The sequence below is a fragment of the Anabrus simplex genome, chromosome 2 (assembly GCF_040414725.1).
Source record: "Anabrus simplex isolate iqAnaSimp1 chromosome 2, ASM4041472v1, whole genome shotgun sequence".
In the NCBI taxonomy this organism is placed as follows: domain Eukaryota; kingdom Metazoa; phylum Arthropoda; class Insecta; order Orthoptera; family Tettigoniidae; genus Anabrus; species Anabrus simplex.
In genome coordinates this window covers 59,667,020-59,683,442 of record NC_090266.1, presented here as the reverse complement: position 1 = coordinate 59,683,442, position 16,423 = coordinate 59,667,020, and the positions used below count along the sequence as shown (strand labels likewise).

Genomic DNA, 16,423 nt, shown 5'->3' with positions numbered 1-16,423 from the left:
CAGAACATTTTAAGCAAGCCTCGGACCTATGGGAGTAACGGAGTCCCACTCCCATTTCACAGGCAAGGGACTCCTTGGAAACAACTTGGTGAACGAAATGGAATTCGATGGGGAGCTATCAATATTAATGGGGCTTATGGAAGAAAGAAAGTAGAACTGGCTGAGTCAGCAAAGAGGATGCATCTGGATGTGCTAGGAGTAAGCGATATTCGGGTAAGGGGAGATAACGAGGAAGATATAGGAGATTATAAAGTGTACTTGACGGGTGTTAAGAAAGGGAAGGGCAGAGTCTGGGGTAGGACTCTTTATCAGGAATAACATTGCATGGAACACACTTTCTGTTAGGCACGTAAATGAGCAAATGATGTAGGTAGATTTATCAGTTGGAGGAATTAGGACTAGAATTGTGTCCGTGTATTCACCACGTGAGGGTGCGGATGAGGATGAAGTTGACAAGTTTTATGAAGCATTGGTTGACATCGTGGTCAGGGTCAACTGCAAGAATAGAATAGTGCTAATGGGCGATTTCAATGCGAGAGTTGGCAATAGAACTGAAGGATACGAAAGGGTGATTGGTAAATGTGGGGAAGATATGGAAGCTAATGGGAATGGGAAGCGTTTGCTGGACTTCTGTGCTAGTATGGGTTTAGCTGTTACGAATACATTCAAGCATAAGGCTATTCACCGCTACACATGGGAGGCTAGGGGTACCAGATCCATAATAGACTATATCTTAACAGACTTCGAATTCAGAAAATCTGTTAGGAATGTACGAGTTTTCCGGGGATTTTTCGATGATACAGACCACTATCTGATCTGTAGTGAACTAAATATCTGTAGGCCTAAGGTAGAGAAAGTGAAATCTGTCTGCAAACGAATAAGGGTAGAAAATCTCCAGGACGAGGAAATTAGACGGAAGTACATGGATATGATTAGTGAGAAGTTTCGAACAGTAGACAGTAAGCAGGTTCAGGATATAGAAAGTGAATGGGTGGCATACAGGGATTCTGTAGTAGAAACAGCAAGGGAATGCCTAGGAACAACTGTGTGTAAAGATGGGAAAAGGCGAACATCTTGGTGGAATGATGAAGTGAGAACAGCTTGTAAACGTAAAAAGAAGACTTATCAGAAATGGCTCCAAACAAGGGCTGAGGCAGACAGGGAGTTGTACGTGGGTGAAAGAAACAGAGCGAAACAAATAGTTGTTGAATCCAAAAAGAAGTCCTGGGAAGATTTTGGTAATAACCTGGAAAGGCTAGGTCAAGCAGCAGGGAAACCTTTCTGGACAGTCATAAAGAATCTTAGGAAAGGACGGAAAAAGGAAATGAACAGTGTTTTGAGTAATTCAGGTGAACTCATAATAGATCCCAGGGAATCACTGGAGAGGTAGAGGGAATATTTTGAACATCTTCTCAATGTAAAAGGAAATCATCCTGGTGGTGTTGTGAACAGCCAAGCTCATGGGGAGGAGGAAAATGATGTTGGTGATATTATGCTTGAGGAAGTGGAAAGGATGGTAAATAAAATCCATTGTCATAAAGCAGCAGGAATAGATGAAATCAGACCTGAAATGGTGAAGTATAGTGTGAAGGCAGGGATGAAATGGCTTCATAGAGTAGTAAAATTAGCATGGAGTGTTGGTAAGGTAAATTCAGATTGGGCAAAAGCAGTAATTGCACCTATCTATAAGCAAGGGAACAGGAAGGATTGCAACAACTATCGAGGTATCTCATTGATTAGTATACCAGGCAAAGTATTCACTGGCATCTTGGAAGGGAGGGTGCGATCAGTCATTGAGAGGAAGCTGGATGAAAACCAGTGTGGTTTCAGACCACAGAGAGGCTGTCAGGATCAGATTTTCAGTATGCGTCAGGTAATTGAAAAATGCTACGAGAGGAATAGGCAGTTGTGTTTATGTTTTGTAGATCTAGAGAAAGCATATGACAGGGTGCCGAGGGAAAAGATGCTCACCATTCTGGGGGACTATGGAATTAAAGACAGATTATTAAAATCAATCAAAGGCATTTATGTTGACAATTGGGCTTCAGTGAGAATTGATGGTAGAATGAGTTCTCGGTTCAGGGTACTTACAGGGGTTAGACAAGGCTGTAATCTTTCACCTTTGCTGTTTGTAGTTTACATGGATCATCTGCTGAAAAGTATAAAATGGCAGGGAGGGATTGAATTAGGTGGAAATGTAGTAAGCACTCTGGCCTATGCTGACGACTTGGTCTTAATGGCAGATTGTGCCGAAAGCCTACAGTCTAATATCTTGGAACTAGAAAATAGGTGCAATGAGTCTGGTATGAAAATTAGCCTCCTGAAGACTAAACTGATGGCAGTAGGTAAGAAATTCAACAGAACTGAATGTCAGATCGGTGATACAAAGCTAAAACAGGTCGATAATTTCAAGTATTTAGGTTGTGTGTTCTCCCAGGATGGTAATATAGTAAGTGAGATTGAATCAAGGTGTAGTAAAGCTAATGCAGTGAGCTCGCAGCTGCGATCAACAGTATTCTGTAAGAAGGAAGTCAGCTCCCAGATGAAACTATCTTTACATCGGTCTGTTTTCAGACCTACTTTGCTTTACGGGAGCGAAAGCTGGGTGGACTCAGGATACCTTATTCATAAGTCAGAAGTAACAGACATGAAAGTAGCAAGAATGATTGCTGGGACAAACAGTTGGGAACAATGGCAGGATGGTACTCGGAATGAGGAGATAAAGGCTAATTTAGGAATGAACTCGATGGATGAAGCTGTACGCATAAACCGGCTTCGGTGGTGGTGTCATGTGAGGCGAATGGAAGAGGATAGGTTACCTAGGAGAATAATGGACTCTGCTATGGAGGGTAAGAGAAGTAGAGAGAGACCAAGACGACGATGGTTAGACTCGGTTTCTAACGATTTAAAGGTAAGAGGTATAGAATTAAATGAGGCCACAACACTAGTTGCAAATCGAGGATTGTGGCGACGTTTAGTAAATTCACAGAGGCTTGCAGACTGAACACTGAAAGGCATAACAGTCTATAATGATAATGTATGTATGTATGTATGTATGTATGTATGTATGTATGTATGTACACTTTCTATTACAGCATTTGGCCACATTTACATTTTTCACGATTAGAAAATCTACCATCAATAATAATGGGGCATAAATAAAGGGCCAAAGAGGGTTTATTGATGCATACCACAGAGAAATAATCATTAGATAAAAGGTTTTTTTTTTTTTTTTTTTTTTCATTCATTCAATCATACATTGCATAAACCTATGCATACACAATGTTGACAATTTCATTATCTTGTCCCATAAAACTACAATCACAACAACCTACATACATTTTATTAAATTTATTTCTGTTAAACATCATTATTAAAATCAGCTAATAGCATCCGGAATTCGTACATTCCTTTGGCACACAAACTTAGCGCTACAGTCCCTCGCATCTCATAAAGGCAGTCATTGTTTTATTCCTGGCAAATGTACACAAGATTTCCAAATCAACAATCCTTTGTTGAAGGCACCAAAATATTGCAACTGAAGCTTAACAGCTCTGTACCTATCTCAATATAAATTGACAAGTTTGTGTTAATAAATTATTCGCTTAGTACCTGATAGTTTCCAGCTTACTTTCGATCACTGTTACGAATCTGAGGATCCAGTTTTGGGTCCAGGTTGGGATCATTTTCGGTAACCATTCTGCCCAGCCACGAGAAGAGAACAATTAAGGTCAGCAGTCCAATAAAGAAAAGAATAGCTGCCATCCAATAGCGTCGATACAGATGGCCTCCACTCGTGCGTCTACGTGGTGATGGTCCAAGAACCGATCTGGAAAAAGAGAGTGTGTTTAAAATATTAAGGAACAGATTCCAATCACAGCAAAAGCTTGAAAGATACAAAGAGTGGGAAAAACCCAATGAATTATGAATGTAAATTAGCACGTTGTTGATAATTACTCTTACATCACATTTCATCACCCTTAAATGTTGATAAAGTGCTGGGATTTTATTTCTAACCTTGGGGAGATAAAATGAAACAGGAATTCTACATCAAAATAAAGTCACCACAACACTGATAGGACAAAAGACATTCTTTTTTTGCCAGATAAAAACAAAGAATGATACTGCCAAATAATGATAGAGAGATCATCATCATCACCACCACCACCACAGGCATTCACTCCCTGGAGAGTATAATGATGCTTTCCGAGAGCATCCAGGTCACTGATGATGGATTCTTATATGGCTGAACGACAAGCTCAGCCACACTGCTGGGACATCAAATCTACCACAGCTCCTTGCTCTTGTAGAAATTTGTGGTCATTTCTTATGTAATTTTCTTGCTCCTTTTCTACAATTTCCTTTATAACATTTGTGCCTCTGTCATAATAATAATAATAATAATAATAATAATAATAATAATAATAATAATAATAATAATAATGTTATTTGCTTTACGTCCCACTAACTAATCTTTAACGGTTTTTGGAGACGCCGAGGTGCCGGAATTTAGTCCCGCAGGAGTTCTTTTACGTACCAGTAAATCTACCGACACGAGGCTGACGTATTTGAGCACCTTAAAATACCACCGGACTGAGCCAGGATCGAACCTGCCAATTTGGGGTCAGAAGGCCAGCGCCTCAACCGTCTGAACCACTCAGCCCTGTGCCTCTGTCATTGACATTCATATGTAGTGGGCCTTTGTAGACAATACTGACCGATTAGTGCAGGGAGAGAAAACGTATCTTGTTGGATTGAGATGCCAACTGGTTATTCTAATGACAGATATATTTTTTTCCACACTTCAAAAGAAATTGTAGTGGAAGATAGGATGGAAGGACAGAGAAACACCCACAATAGAAGAACCACGAAGTGACAGCAGAGCATTGCGATTCTTAAAGTTTTAAGTTTCATTAAACTTTTCACTCTGGTGGACTGCTGTAACAGCTGTGTGGGAACGATGCCACATGGCCAGTGGACTGCATAGCAATCGTGTTCTTCGGCTTTCCTGTGCTTTACTGCGGTAGACGGCTGGAAAAGTTCCATCATTATGATATCTAGAAGTTGTCTTGTAGTCATTAGTTAATAGTAAAATGACCCGATCTCAAGGGCACTCAGAAGGTAAGGGTTTGAGCGGAATGACCATCGTGCTGGTCAATTGCCACATAATTGCCATTAACTGCCAACGTGTTAGCACTTCTACAGGTAGCTTCATTGCATTGTGGTAACATATTTCATAATGCATGGGAAACTGTATACTGCGGATGAAGCTCTAATCCTCATATCAGGTAGTGACTTTGAGGGAAATGAAGACAAGAAAGATTTACCTTTGCCAATGGTGTGGTGAAAGTATAGATCTAAAAGAAGGATGGGAAGCTTTGCATGAATGAAAATGACTCAAATATATGCAAAGATACAGCGGAAAATGGCCAACCGGCCTTGTCATTCGTCTTCAATGCCACGTGCCCACTCTTGCTTTGCCAGAGTGAAGAGGTAGCACATGCAATAAAGGAACAGTTATCACCTTCTTAAAACAAATTTATGTTTTCATGCATCAGGAGAATCTTACCTTATACAGAATCATAAGACATCCAGCTGTTGATACAACCAGGGACCATAATGGTATCCAAGCAGATATTTCATCAGAAAAAGCTATGAATCCTCAAGAAACCAGCACAGTCAACACAAGAAGCACAAGAAGGATAGCATTTAAAGTAACAACTGAGCTCATAAAGTTTTATGTTAATGTAATGCTGGATCTATAGTATATCTATACTTATTCAATTAGGAAAAAGCTCATTTATGGATATGTATGGCAAAGTGCACTTAAAACTGAACACAAAACTATAATTTAAAAAATCATGCAGGACTAAAGATTCTCCTCCTGTTTTAAGATTACTCAATCATTTTACACACCCAATGTGATGTAACAGCAATGCCCTCAGGGTAACACCTTTTACTCACTATTAATGGATTTCCATTGTTGGAAAGGCTTCACCAATCAATGACAAAGTAACTGACTATCTGAAAATCACAGTGTCCATCTCTCTCTCAGAACCTTTTTGTTATTTGTACAATAGAAACACATATTTCAGGGGTATGAGCACATAATGAGAATGAACAGGGAAAGACCTGCCAGAAAATATTTTGACCTTAATCTCATATGAAGAAGACCACAGGGAATACCAAGAAAATGCTGGATAGAGACTGTAAGATCACATGTGGAGGAGAGAGGACACAAATGGGAGGATGTACTGGAACAGAAGATGTATGAAGACAGAAGGAGATGCCGAGCGCTTGTACACCACACCCGGGAAACAGGAGTTGGGAAATGATGATGATGATGATGATGATGATAGTGTTATGTGCCAACCAGTCATAGGTCCCTTTGGTACTCCCTAGAAGGGATTAGTCCTAGAAAACTTTCAAGACGTTATTCCATCCACAGAATAAGCAATATGAAAATCACATAACACCCAAGTGTCAATGCAGAAGTACACTCCAATACGTCTAGCTTCAAAGTGAATATCTGCTGTTTGGTACTACAGAGGATAACTAGTGATATTCTGTCAATGTTTATCAATGCCAAAGATTGGAACTTACCAAATGATCTGATGATCATTTTCAGATGACAAATTCTACCAACTGGCAGGATTGATATTCTCATCGGCGTGGAACTGTTTGTACTACTTTTCCGTACTGGCAAACGGACAAGGACAGCTGATATCCAGTTCAAGAGACAGAGTTAGGATACATCCTCTACGGATAGGTTCAGGTACAGAACTCAATGAACACTTCACAGAAACCTTAAGGAACTTTCCTTTTGAGAAGAGATGTCAGTATGGACAAGTAGGTTGAGAGATTTTGCAACATTGAAGAAATGAGCCAGGCTCTAACAACAAAGGAGGAATGCGAATGCGAGTAACACTTAAAAAAAAAAAAAAAAAAAAACACCAGCAGAGATGACACAGGCAGGTATGTTCTTCACCTACCTTGTCGCAAAAATGGCCATCAACCGGGCGACTGATAGGGACATGCAAGGAATAGACTGCAGCAATTGGAGCATCGTCTACACAGACACCATACAACGTGCGTTCCACAAGTAATGCAACCAATTTTTTTCTGACGCAACTGTACACCGCAGCGTGTTCTAACCTGCTGGGCTATGTGGAGGGGGGTGTTAGCTTCAAACGCTCTTTGTCTCATTCGGTAGCGAGCAGCCGGAGAGACAGGATGTGCATTTCCGCCAAGCCCGTTTTGAGTTCATGTAACACGGCACAATGGATCGTTCTGTAGAGCAACGGTACACTATCAAATTTTGAGTTAAACTTGGGAAATCCGCCACCGAAACATTTCCATTACTTCAGCAGGCCTTTGGGACCGATTGCTTGTCCAAATCACAAGTTTTCCTATGGCACAAGTCGTTCATGAAGGGCCGAGAGGAGATCACCGACGAACCTCGCAGTGGACGGCCATCAACCTCAAGAGTCGACGAAAATGTGACGCGTGTGTGCGACTGTTTGAACTCTGACAGACGGCTGAGCCTTCAATTGATAGCACAAACTCTAAACATGGCAAAAACAACCGTTTTCCACATTGTGACCGAAGATTTGAACATGAGAAAGGTGCGTGCCAAACTGGTCCCAAAAGTGTTGACCGATGAACAAAAAGACATGCGAGTGCTTCGGTGCCGAGAAATGTTGGAAATGTGTGAAAATGATCCTAATTTCTCAGTTATCACTGGTGATGCGTCATGGATATTTGAGTACGACCCTGAGACAAAAAGCCAGAGTTCAGAGTGGCACACCCCCATAGTCGCCCCGTCCCAAGAAGGCACGCATGAGCAAGTCCAGGATCAAAACCATGCTCATTGTCTTCCTTGACGTCAGAGGCATTGTCCACCACGAATTCGTACCTACCAGGACTACAGTGAACTCAGCTTTCTACTTGGAAGTGCTCAAAAGACTGAAAAGGAGGGTCTCGCGCTGCCGAAGCGACATCAAGGACACGTGGAAAGTTCATCACGACAACGCGCCGAGTCACAGCGCCTTCACTGTCAACGACTTCCTGGCCAGGACCAACACCCCATTGGTTCCCCAGCCTCCCAACAGTCCTGACCTGGCTCCCGCTGACTTTTTTTGTTTCCTTCGTTAAAAGGAGTCATGAAAGGAAAACACTGGGACACGACTGAAAGAACCCAGGTGCATGTTACATCGGCTCTAAAGGACATTCCGGAAAAGGCCTTCCAGGCATGGAAACACCGCCTACAGAAGTGTATCGATGCAAGAGGGTGCTATTTTGAAGATTTTTTTATTATTTTGTACAAATATATTCAATAAATGATTTTTTTTTATGAATTTTGTCGCATTATTTATGGAACGCACCTTGTAAAGTGCGCGCTGCTTATAATGACTTGACTTCAGGAGTATGAATGTCTGGGCTATATGAACAGAGTAATAAGCATACAACCAAGCAAGTGACTGCGCAGCTTGGGTCACATAGCTATCAGCTTGCATTCGGGAGATAGTGGGTTCGAACCCCAATGTCGGCAGCCCTGAAGATGGTTTTCGGTGGTTTCCTATTTTCACACCAAGCAATTGCTGGGATGTACATTAAGGCCATGGTTGCTTCCTTCCTACTCCTAGCCCTTTTCTGCCCATCATTCCCATAAGACATATCTGTGTCGGGGCAGTGTAAAGCAAATTGTAATAAATATAACAAAGAAATAAATAAATAAGCATACGAGAGAATGCACAATAACAGTACTATTTACTGCATCATTCCGTCATCGAGTTCCACTACGAAGACTCATGTAATTTTCATGGGTCAATGAGAACAACCACAGAGGTTTCTCTCAATGACAAATAGTTAGTTGGGCCGACAGTATAGCAAGACCTGGTTCCATCATTCTACGATTCTAAAGATAGGAAATCACCTTCACAGCTGACATAGCTATAATTTACAGGAGATACATCCAGAGGATACTGGACTACTAAGGATTTTATGGAGAAGCTAACAAGAGTAGCCAGTCACCATTTATAACGTCACAACTCTCATATATGGTATAGTATCAGCACCATACCTCGCAACTTAATGTCTTCATCAGTTAGCTAAGGATGAATCTCACAGGTTTCTATGTGCTGCAGAGGTTTTAAAGAGGAACATTATGTGGATGATGCCCTCTGTGGTTCCACCACGACAAATGATGCAAGTCACCTCCGACAGAAACTCATTGCTGACCTTCTCAACAGTGCTGAGTTTCCACTGAGCATGTTCTTTTTCAATCATCCTGCCATATTAGAATCCATCCCTCCTGCACTAAGACAGATCCAGTTCCTGCTACAGCTGGACAATGTATACAAAGTGAAAACACTAGGATTACTGTGACATCCTATCTTGGATGAACTCATGATCACTACCAAGATATCACCAATTTCCTCCACTGTTGACAGATCCAGGCAACCAGGCAATCAACAAGCATCAAATGTCATCTGCAGCTGCGACTATTCTTGACCCATTCAGACTTGTAAGCCCCGTAGTCAACAATTACGAGATCTCACTACAACAACTATGGTTACACAACATTGGCTGGGATGAGGAACTCAGTACAGAAGTGAATAAACATTGGTACAAACTGAATTTGCAACTACCAATACTCAAAGAAATTCAGAAAGAAAGGCTGTAAAACTAGGACTATTACTCAAAACTATATGGCTGATAAGCGAGGAATGGAGGAGTTTAAAAATAGTAATTGTGGTCAGTGGAAAATGCTAAATAAAAATGTAGACAGACTACGGGATGGGTTTAAAGCAATTGAAGGGTATGGCCAAACATTGGGACAAGCACCACTGAGCACTTTCTGCAGGAGAGGCAAAAGTAAATAGCCGAAAACACTTCAGCTCATACTGCTCCCACCTAGGACTGACTGTGCACATGTCCCGTTGCTCCATTCTACTTCGCGCGGTAAAACTAGTTTTGAGAAGCACAATCTAACATGCTAGATTGTGAAACGAATCATTTATTTTAATCAGCTGAATAAAGATTGAGAAAGCACAAACAAGCGTGTTCAGCTCGGAAGGAAGGAAAGCCCACATTGGTTAGCAGGGACTGCACGAAGGACAGTGCTTTTATTAGCACGTGTCCCGTTGTTCCACTAGACACAAAATACGACTCGTTGAACTAAATCGAGGCTGTCCCGCTATACCAAATCAAATCACATATCAGTAAAGCATAACAATTCAAACTCTATTAAATTATTTAATTTATTAATTCATTAATGCTCATTAGTGAATTTAAAAGATGATGATGATGATGGCAACAACAAACTACAATTACAGGTCTGTGAAAGCCAATGACATCATCCAACCCAGGAGAGAACTAGAAACAGGAAGTGAAGAAGAATGCATATTGAGGACATTTGATTTCCAGCTGTTGCAATTCTATACTAGACAATATTTCAAAGTGAGGTACATCACGAACACTTACTTCCACCATCTAGAAAACCATTCGAATGCAGAGCGTCGCTTATACTTGTTTTCATCATGGTCAACAAATGTCTCTCGGGATTCATCGAGAGCTTCAAAAACTCGGCGTGGGACTTGACCTAAGAAAATAAAAAGAAAAATACATTGGAATTTATCACGATTGGATTATTCTGACATGCAGATAACATTCACTTCAAGAAGTTAAATCCTTGACAATCCAATTAATAATAATACGAACACCTCTGTGAAATGATATTGGTTACGTGACAAACTATTTGTTTTTTAACAAACGAACAATACCATGGTGACCATAGGTGGTGGATGCAGAAGGAACAGAGTCTAAAGTTTGCATAAGCTGAGAATGAATGACTGGGCTATGATACCTGAAGTTGAACATGGGGAGATGATGATGATGATGATGATGATGATGATGATGATTATCATTATTTACACTATAACACTGCAAATAATGTTTATTTAGTGGACCCAATATACCAACAACAAAAATGAAATAGTTGTTTAATGAAATATACTTGTCTTTTTTTTTTTATTAGTTTTACGTCGCACGAACACAGATAGGTCTTATGGCGACGATGGGGTAGGAAAGGGCTAGGGGTGGAAAGGAAGCGGCCATGGCCTTAATTAAGATACAGCCCCAGCATTTGCCTGGTGTGAAAATGGGAAACCACGGAAAACCATCTTCAGGGCTACCGACAATGGGGCTCAAACCTAATATCTCCCGGATGCAAGCTCACAGCAGCGCACATCTGTTGTCTCCATCTTATCTATCAGTTCAGACACTGAAGTTTTCAACACCCTGTATGTTGCCAGATGCAATACTACTGCCCAAGTCAATGATGTGTGATATTTTCTAAGTGTTTCATTCTTAGACCTCTCTAAACATGGCTGTGCAATGTCAAGATGTGCTAGAAACAAATGTAATTCTGGACATTTTATGTGATACACAGGTCAATTATGTTTAGATTAACTCAGGTAAGAAAGCTAACAAAAACAAAATAAAAGCAAAGAGAAAAAGTGCTTTGATGGTGCCAATGCCTTTGCTGGCAAGATGTAGTGTTTACAGTGCACTATGTCCTCTGGCATGGGCTAGAATAAATTTGTTACTTTCATTGTCCTGTCTGTCTCATCCTTGGGCTTTGACAATATGAAGGTGACCGAGGTATGAGTGATGCTAGTAATACCATTCCTTATGCAACCATTCCCTATTATGAATAGTGTGAAAATATCACTCATAGCATCGGTTGGTGCATGCATTTCAGTGGGCTAGGCAGACTGATATGTGATAGCAACTTCTGGCTCGGTGAGGAAAGCAACAGGAAACTACCTCACTCCTCATTTCCCTAGTATGCCTTTTCAGTGATGCCTAGGCTATTTATGACAGCTGTTGGCGGAACTGTGGAGGATCAAACCAGCCTTTGGGCTGAATACCCAACATGATGGTGCCGGGTGTAAATGAGAACAGGAAGATCCACATTATGGATTTTGCAGGTACTGTGGTGGCCACAAATTTGTTTGGCTAATATGTTGGTGTCCGCTTCTGTGGTGTAGTGGTTAGTGTGATTAACTGCCACCCCCGGAGGCCCGGGATCGATTCCCGGCTCTGCCATGTAATTTGAAAAGTGTACGAGGGCTGGAACGGGGTCCACTCAGCCTCAGGAGGTCAACTGAGTAGAGGTTGGTTCGATTCCCACCTCAGCCATCCTGGAAGTGGTTTTCGGTGGTTTCCTACTTCTCCTCCAGGCAAATGCCGGGATGGTACCTAACTTAAGGCCACGGCCGCCTCCTTCCCTCTTCCTTGCCTATCCTTTCCAATCTTCCCATACCCCACCAAGGCCCCTGTTCAGCATACCAGGTGAGGCCGCCTGGGCGAGTTACTGGTCATTCTCCCCAGTTGTATCCACGACCCAGAGTCTGAAGCTCCAGGGCACTGCCCTTGAGGCGGTAGAGGTGGGATCCCTCGCTGAATCTGAGGGAAAAACCGACCCTGGAGGGTAAGCAGATTAAGAAAGAAAGAAAGAAAGAAAGAAAGAAAGAAAGAAAGAAAGAAAGAAGGTATGTTGGTAGTTATGCCAATGTAGGAAGTTGGCAACCTTGTAGTGGTTAAGACTTGTTGGTGACGGTACTGTTAAAAGAGGTGCCGAGTATATGTAGACAACAGGTCTTACAACAGTTGTGTTCACATGGGAAAGAGCCAGTAGAGTTGGTGCAGTGAATAACAAGCAAGAATATTTCTGAGATTTGATGGCACCTAAAAGTAAATAAGGGGCTTTTAGAAAGATCCCAGGTTTGAGGGTGAGGATAAGAGAAGATTAAATGCCTGTTTTATAATGAGATGGATTATATGCAGATGACAATATGTGGTTAAGTGTACTGGGTTAGGTAGCTTGGGGAGTCTGGCAACAGAATTTAGGGCTGGGAAAATCAGACAGTTAACCAATTGAATGGGGTAACCCCTAGCAGTAAAAACCTTCCTTGGGTTGTCATTTTAGGAAGGACAGGCTTAAGGGGTTGAGCAAATTTGTTTGCCCAATTGACAAAGTTGAATCATAGAAACCGTTTTATGTGATATGAGTGAATACTCTTGTAGTGGGGATACTGCTGATGGTTTGATGGGTTTGATGTGTATCTATCTGTCTCCTATTCCCAAGTTCCACATGCTTCCCAACATTAATAAAACCAACAATCCAGAACGCAATAACATTTCCAGCTACGGTTGTTTCACGGAACCCATTTCAGCTCTGAATGACCAACACCTTCAACCCTTTGTATCTTTGTACCGTAAGTTCCCCTGACTCATATTTGTGACACTGGTCACTTTCTAGGTACTCTAGTCTCAACTGACATCATCCTACTATACACCAACATCCCTAAAACACTGACGGATTTACTTTCTTCCTTGTCCTACATCATCGCATACACCCTAACGGCCCACTTTTTCAACTTCAAGGGGAAATTAGTCCACCACATTTGAGGCACTGCTAAGGCCACCAGACGATACCTCCCCCCCCCCCCGCCTCCCCACTGTTATGCCAACCTCTTCGTGGGAAAGCTCGAGGACAACTTCTCCACTACCAAGCCTCTCCAGCCCCTAGTCTGGTGGAGGCTAAATGACGATATATTTTCCTGTGGCACCACAAAGCAAATCTACTTGACTCAATCTTACACAGCCTAAACTCTAATTACTAATAATAATGTTATTTGCTTTACGTCCCACTAACTACTTTTATGGTCTTTGGAGACGCCGAGGTGCCGGAATTTAGTCCCACAGGAGTTCTTTTACGTGCCAGTAAATCTACCGACACGAGGCTGTCGTATTTGAGCACCTTCAAATACCACCGGACTGAGCCAGGATTGAACCTGCCAAGCTGGGGCTAGAAGGCCAGCGCCTTAACCGTCTGAGCCACTCAGTCTGGCAAACTCTAATTACTAAGGTCTGGATTTTAATGAATAGTCTTTTTTCTAAGTAGTCAGAGTTGATGCAGAGTGGCAATTAAGTACATTCTACAATATATATGGACGATATATGAGATTGTTAGAGGTCATCAAAATGCATGTTTTCCACATTTTCCAGGTTAAAGTCACTTTTATTATTTTGGTGTAGTTTTAAGATATTTTCTTCAGTTTCCATAGTTCTTTAAGTCTCTTTTTTAGTGGCTGTGTTTAAAAGTTCATGTTTATGTCTTTAGGCGACAGTGTTCTCCCTAGGACCTTTCTAATGGGTGCACCGCCCAGCCGTTTTCACTGACCGCCCGCCTATCACAACCTAGATATCACCTAGTTACATAATATTTCAAGTTGCTTTATGTCACACCGACACAGATAAGTCTTATGGCGATGATGGGATAGGAAAGTGTTAGCAGTGCAAAGAATGTGGTATAGCTCCAGCATTTACCTTGCGTGAAAATTGGAAACCACGGAAAACCACCTTCAGTGCGGCCGACAGTGGGGTTCGAACCCACTATTTCCTAAATGCAAGCTCACAGCTAGGTGCTCCAAACTCACTCAATTTGCATAATATTAATACATATTTCAAGTCAGTGAAAACCTACAACCTGTTTTCCAGTCAGTGACCGGGTCAGAGATGGAATGAATGAAGCCCCCATCATGCGGCAAGGAAAGGAATTGTGGCGGCTACCGAAGCCTGTCACACTCCTCTTGGGCAATGATTAATGACTGATAGATGAAATGAAACGATAGTGGAGAGTGTTGCTGGAATGTAAGATGACGGGGAAAACCAGAGTACCCAGAGAAAAACCTGTCCCACCTCTGCTTTGTCCAGCATAAATCTCACATGGAGTGACCGGGATTTGAACCACAGAATCCAGCGGTGAGGGGTCGGCGCGCTGCTGCCTGAACCACAGAGGCTACACATATTTCAGACATTATGTATTCCAAATTAAAATCTAAATACTGTAAAACTGTTCACTTAAATGAAAAGTCTTCAATATTGTCAGCACAACTGCGTGAGTTACATCGGAGTTCAGCTTATCACGCAGTGTCGTACACGAGCGATGTCTGGATTAGCGCGGGATTGCATGCGAGCACTCGATTCTGTGGGACGTAACAAACCCGCCTGGCTCTCCACAGCAACCGAATAATTATGAACGAGCAGTAGAACACTAGAAGTTCAAAATACTCTTATGTCTTCCTTGTGATAACACTAAAATAGTTCATTTTTGCAGTTAATGTTTACCTTCTAATATTATTGTTAATGGCCTGAGGGGAATAAGTTGAAATTTTATCATATTCATTTTCTACGTAGTATTCCCTGCCCGGCTACTCATTCCTGCACCCAGCTAACAAAGATTTCTGCTGAGAACACTTGGGTGAAATCCTTTGCATTCAGGTCAGTGAGAATTCTTTTCCTCTTTAACTGATTAAACTCACCTTTGCTCAGTGTGTAACAGTGTAAATGAAACCACAGGGGATGCCTCAACATGCTGAAACCATAGTATGGTGTCTCCATGCTATTCCCCTTCACTACTATCACCAAAATTCTTTGTTTCTAGCTGCTTACTTTGCATTATGTCAGCCTCACGGAAAAAGTGTTGCAGACAACAGTAACACGTATCATTTGTATCACTGTATATGATTCTGAAAAGTGTGTGAAATTACTGTCACCACAGTTTTGCTGTACAACAACATATCAGGTGTGAGAAACTTTTGCGAGCTCTTAAAAATGTGAACAAAAGGACTGGGTCTCAATACTATTGAAAGAAACCCCTTTCTTGTAAGAAAGAATTATGTGATGTGTTTTTGTTAGTGCAAATATTCTGCTAGGAAAATTCTAAATTACACAATTTCCTTGGATACCATACTGATCATACTATTCCAGATTAATCAATATTGGGTAAAAACTACTCAAATAACATGTTACGAAGACACATTAAGCCGAATACATGAATGTGTGAATTAGGAAAGAAAATTATGAATCAATTGATGGGATTACTGAATCAGAGGGATGTTATGTAACAAATGTAGTGATAAGCACCCAAGAAACAAATAGTTCCAGACAAATTTTTCTTCTGACCTGGTAGGTTTAGGAGGCAGTTAACCACACTCATGCAAATAATTTGATAGTCACATGTACACTATGGTCCAATGGAGTAAAACAAAGATGTGCTCCTTTTCCTTACATGGGAAAGGCAGTGAAATCTATCGAATCCTTTTACAGCAAGATGCAGCATGTTACTCTCTGGCACACTGGTCGACTTTGTGGTTTTTTGCCTCCATGCCAACTTTTTTTTTTTTTTCAAGAAAAGGGACCACTTCTCAGTCAAGTTCACAATATAACTGTAAAACAAACACTCAAGGGTGTAAAATTTTGAAATTTAATTTTTGATACCTATGAATTGCTTAGACCGTCATCTACTCTCTGCGTGAATTTAAAAGCCCTCTGACAATAATCACTGCTGAAA

General features: G+C 41.4%; 1 protein-coding gene across 1 annotated transcript in view; it reads right to left on the bottom strand.

Annotated features, from left to right (window-relative positions):
• Positions 1-3,231: 3,231 nt before the first annotated feature.
• The window catches only part of LOC136863869 (zinc finger protein-like 1 homolog), a 180,248-nt gene continuing 167,056 nt past the window's right edge, over positions 3,232-16,423 (bottom strand). The window contains exons 5-6 of the mRNA XM_067140228.2: positions 10,486-10,603; positions 3,232-3,829 (exon numbers count right to left, since the gene is read on the bottom strand). Coding sequence (XP_066996329.2) covers positions 3,628-3,829; positions 10,486-10,603 — 320 coding nt within the window. The 3' untranslated portion in view covers positions 3,232-3,627. The remainder of the gene's footprint in view (positions 3,830-10,485; positions 10,604-16,423) is intronic.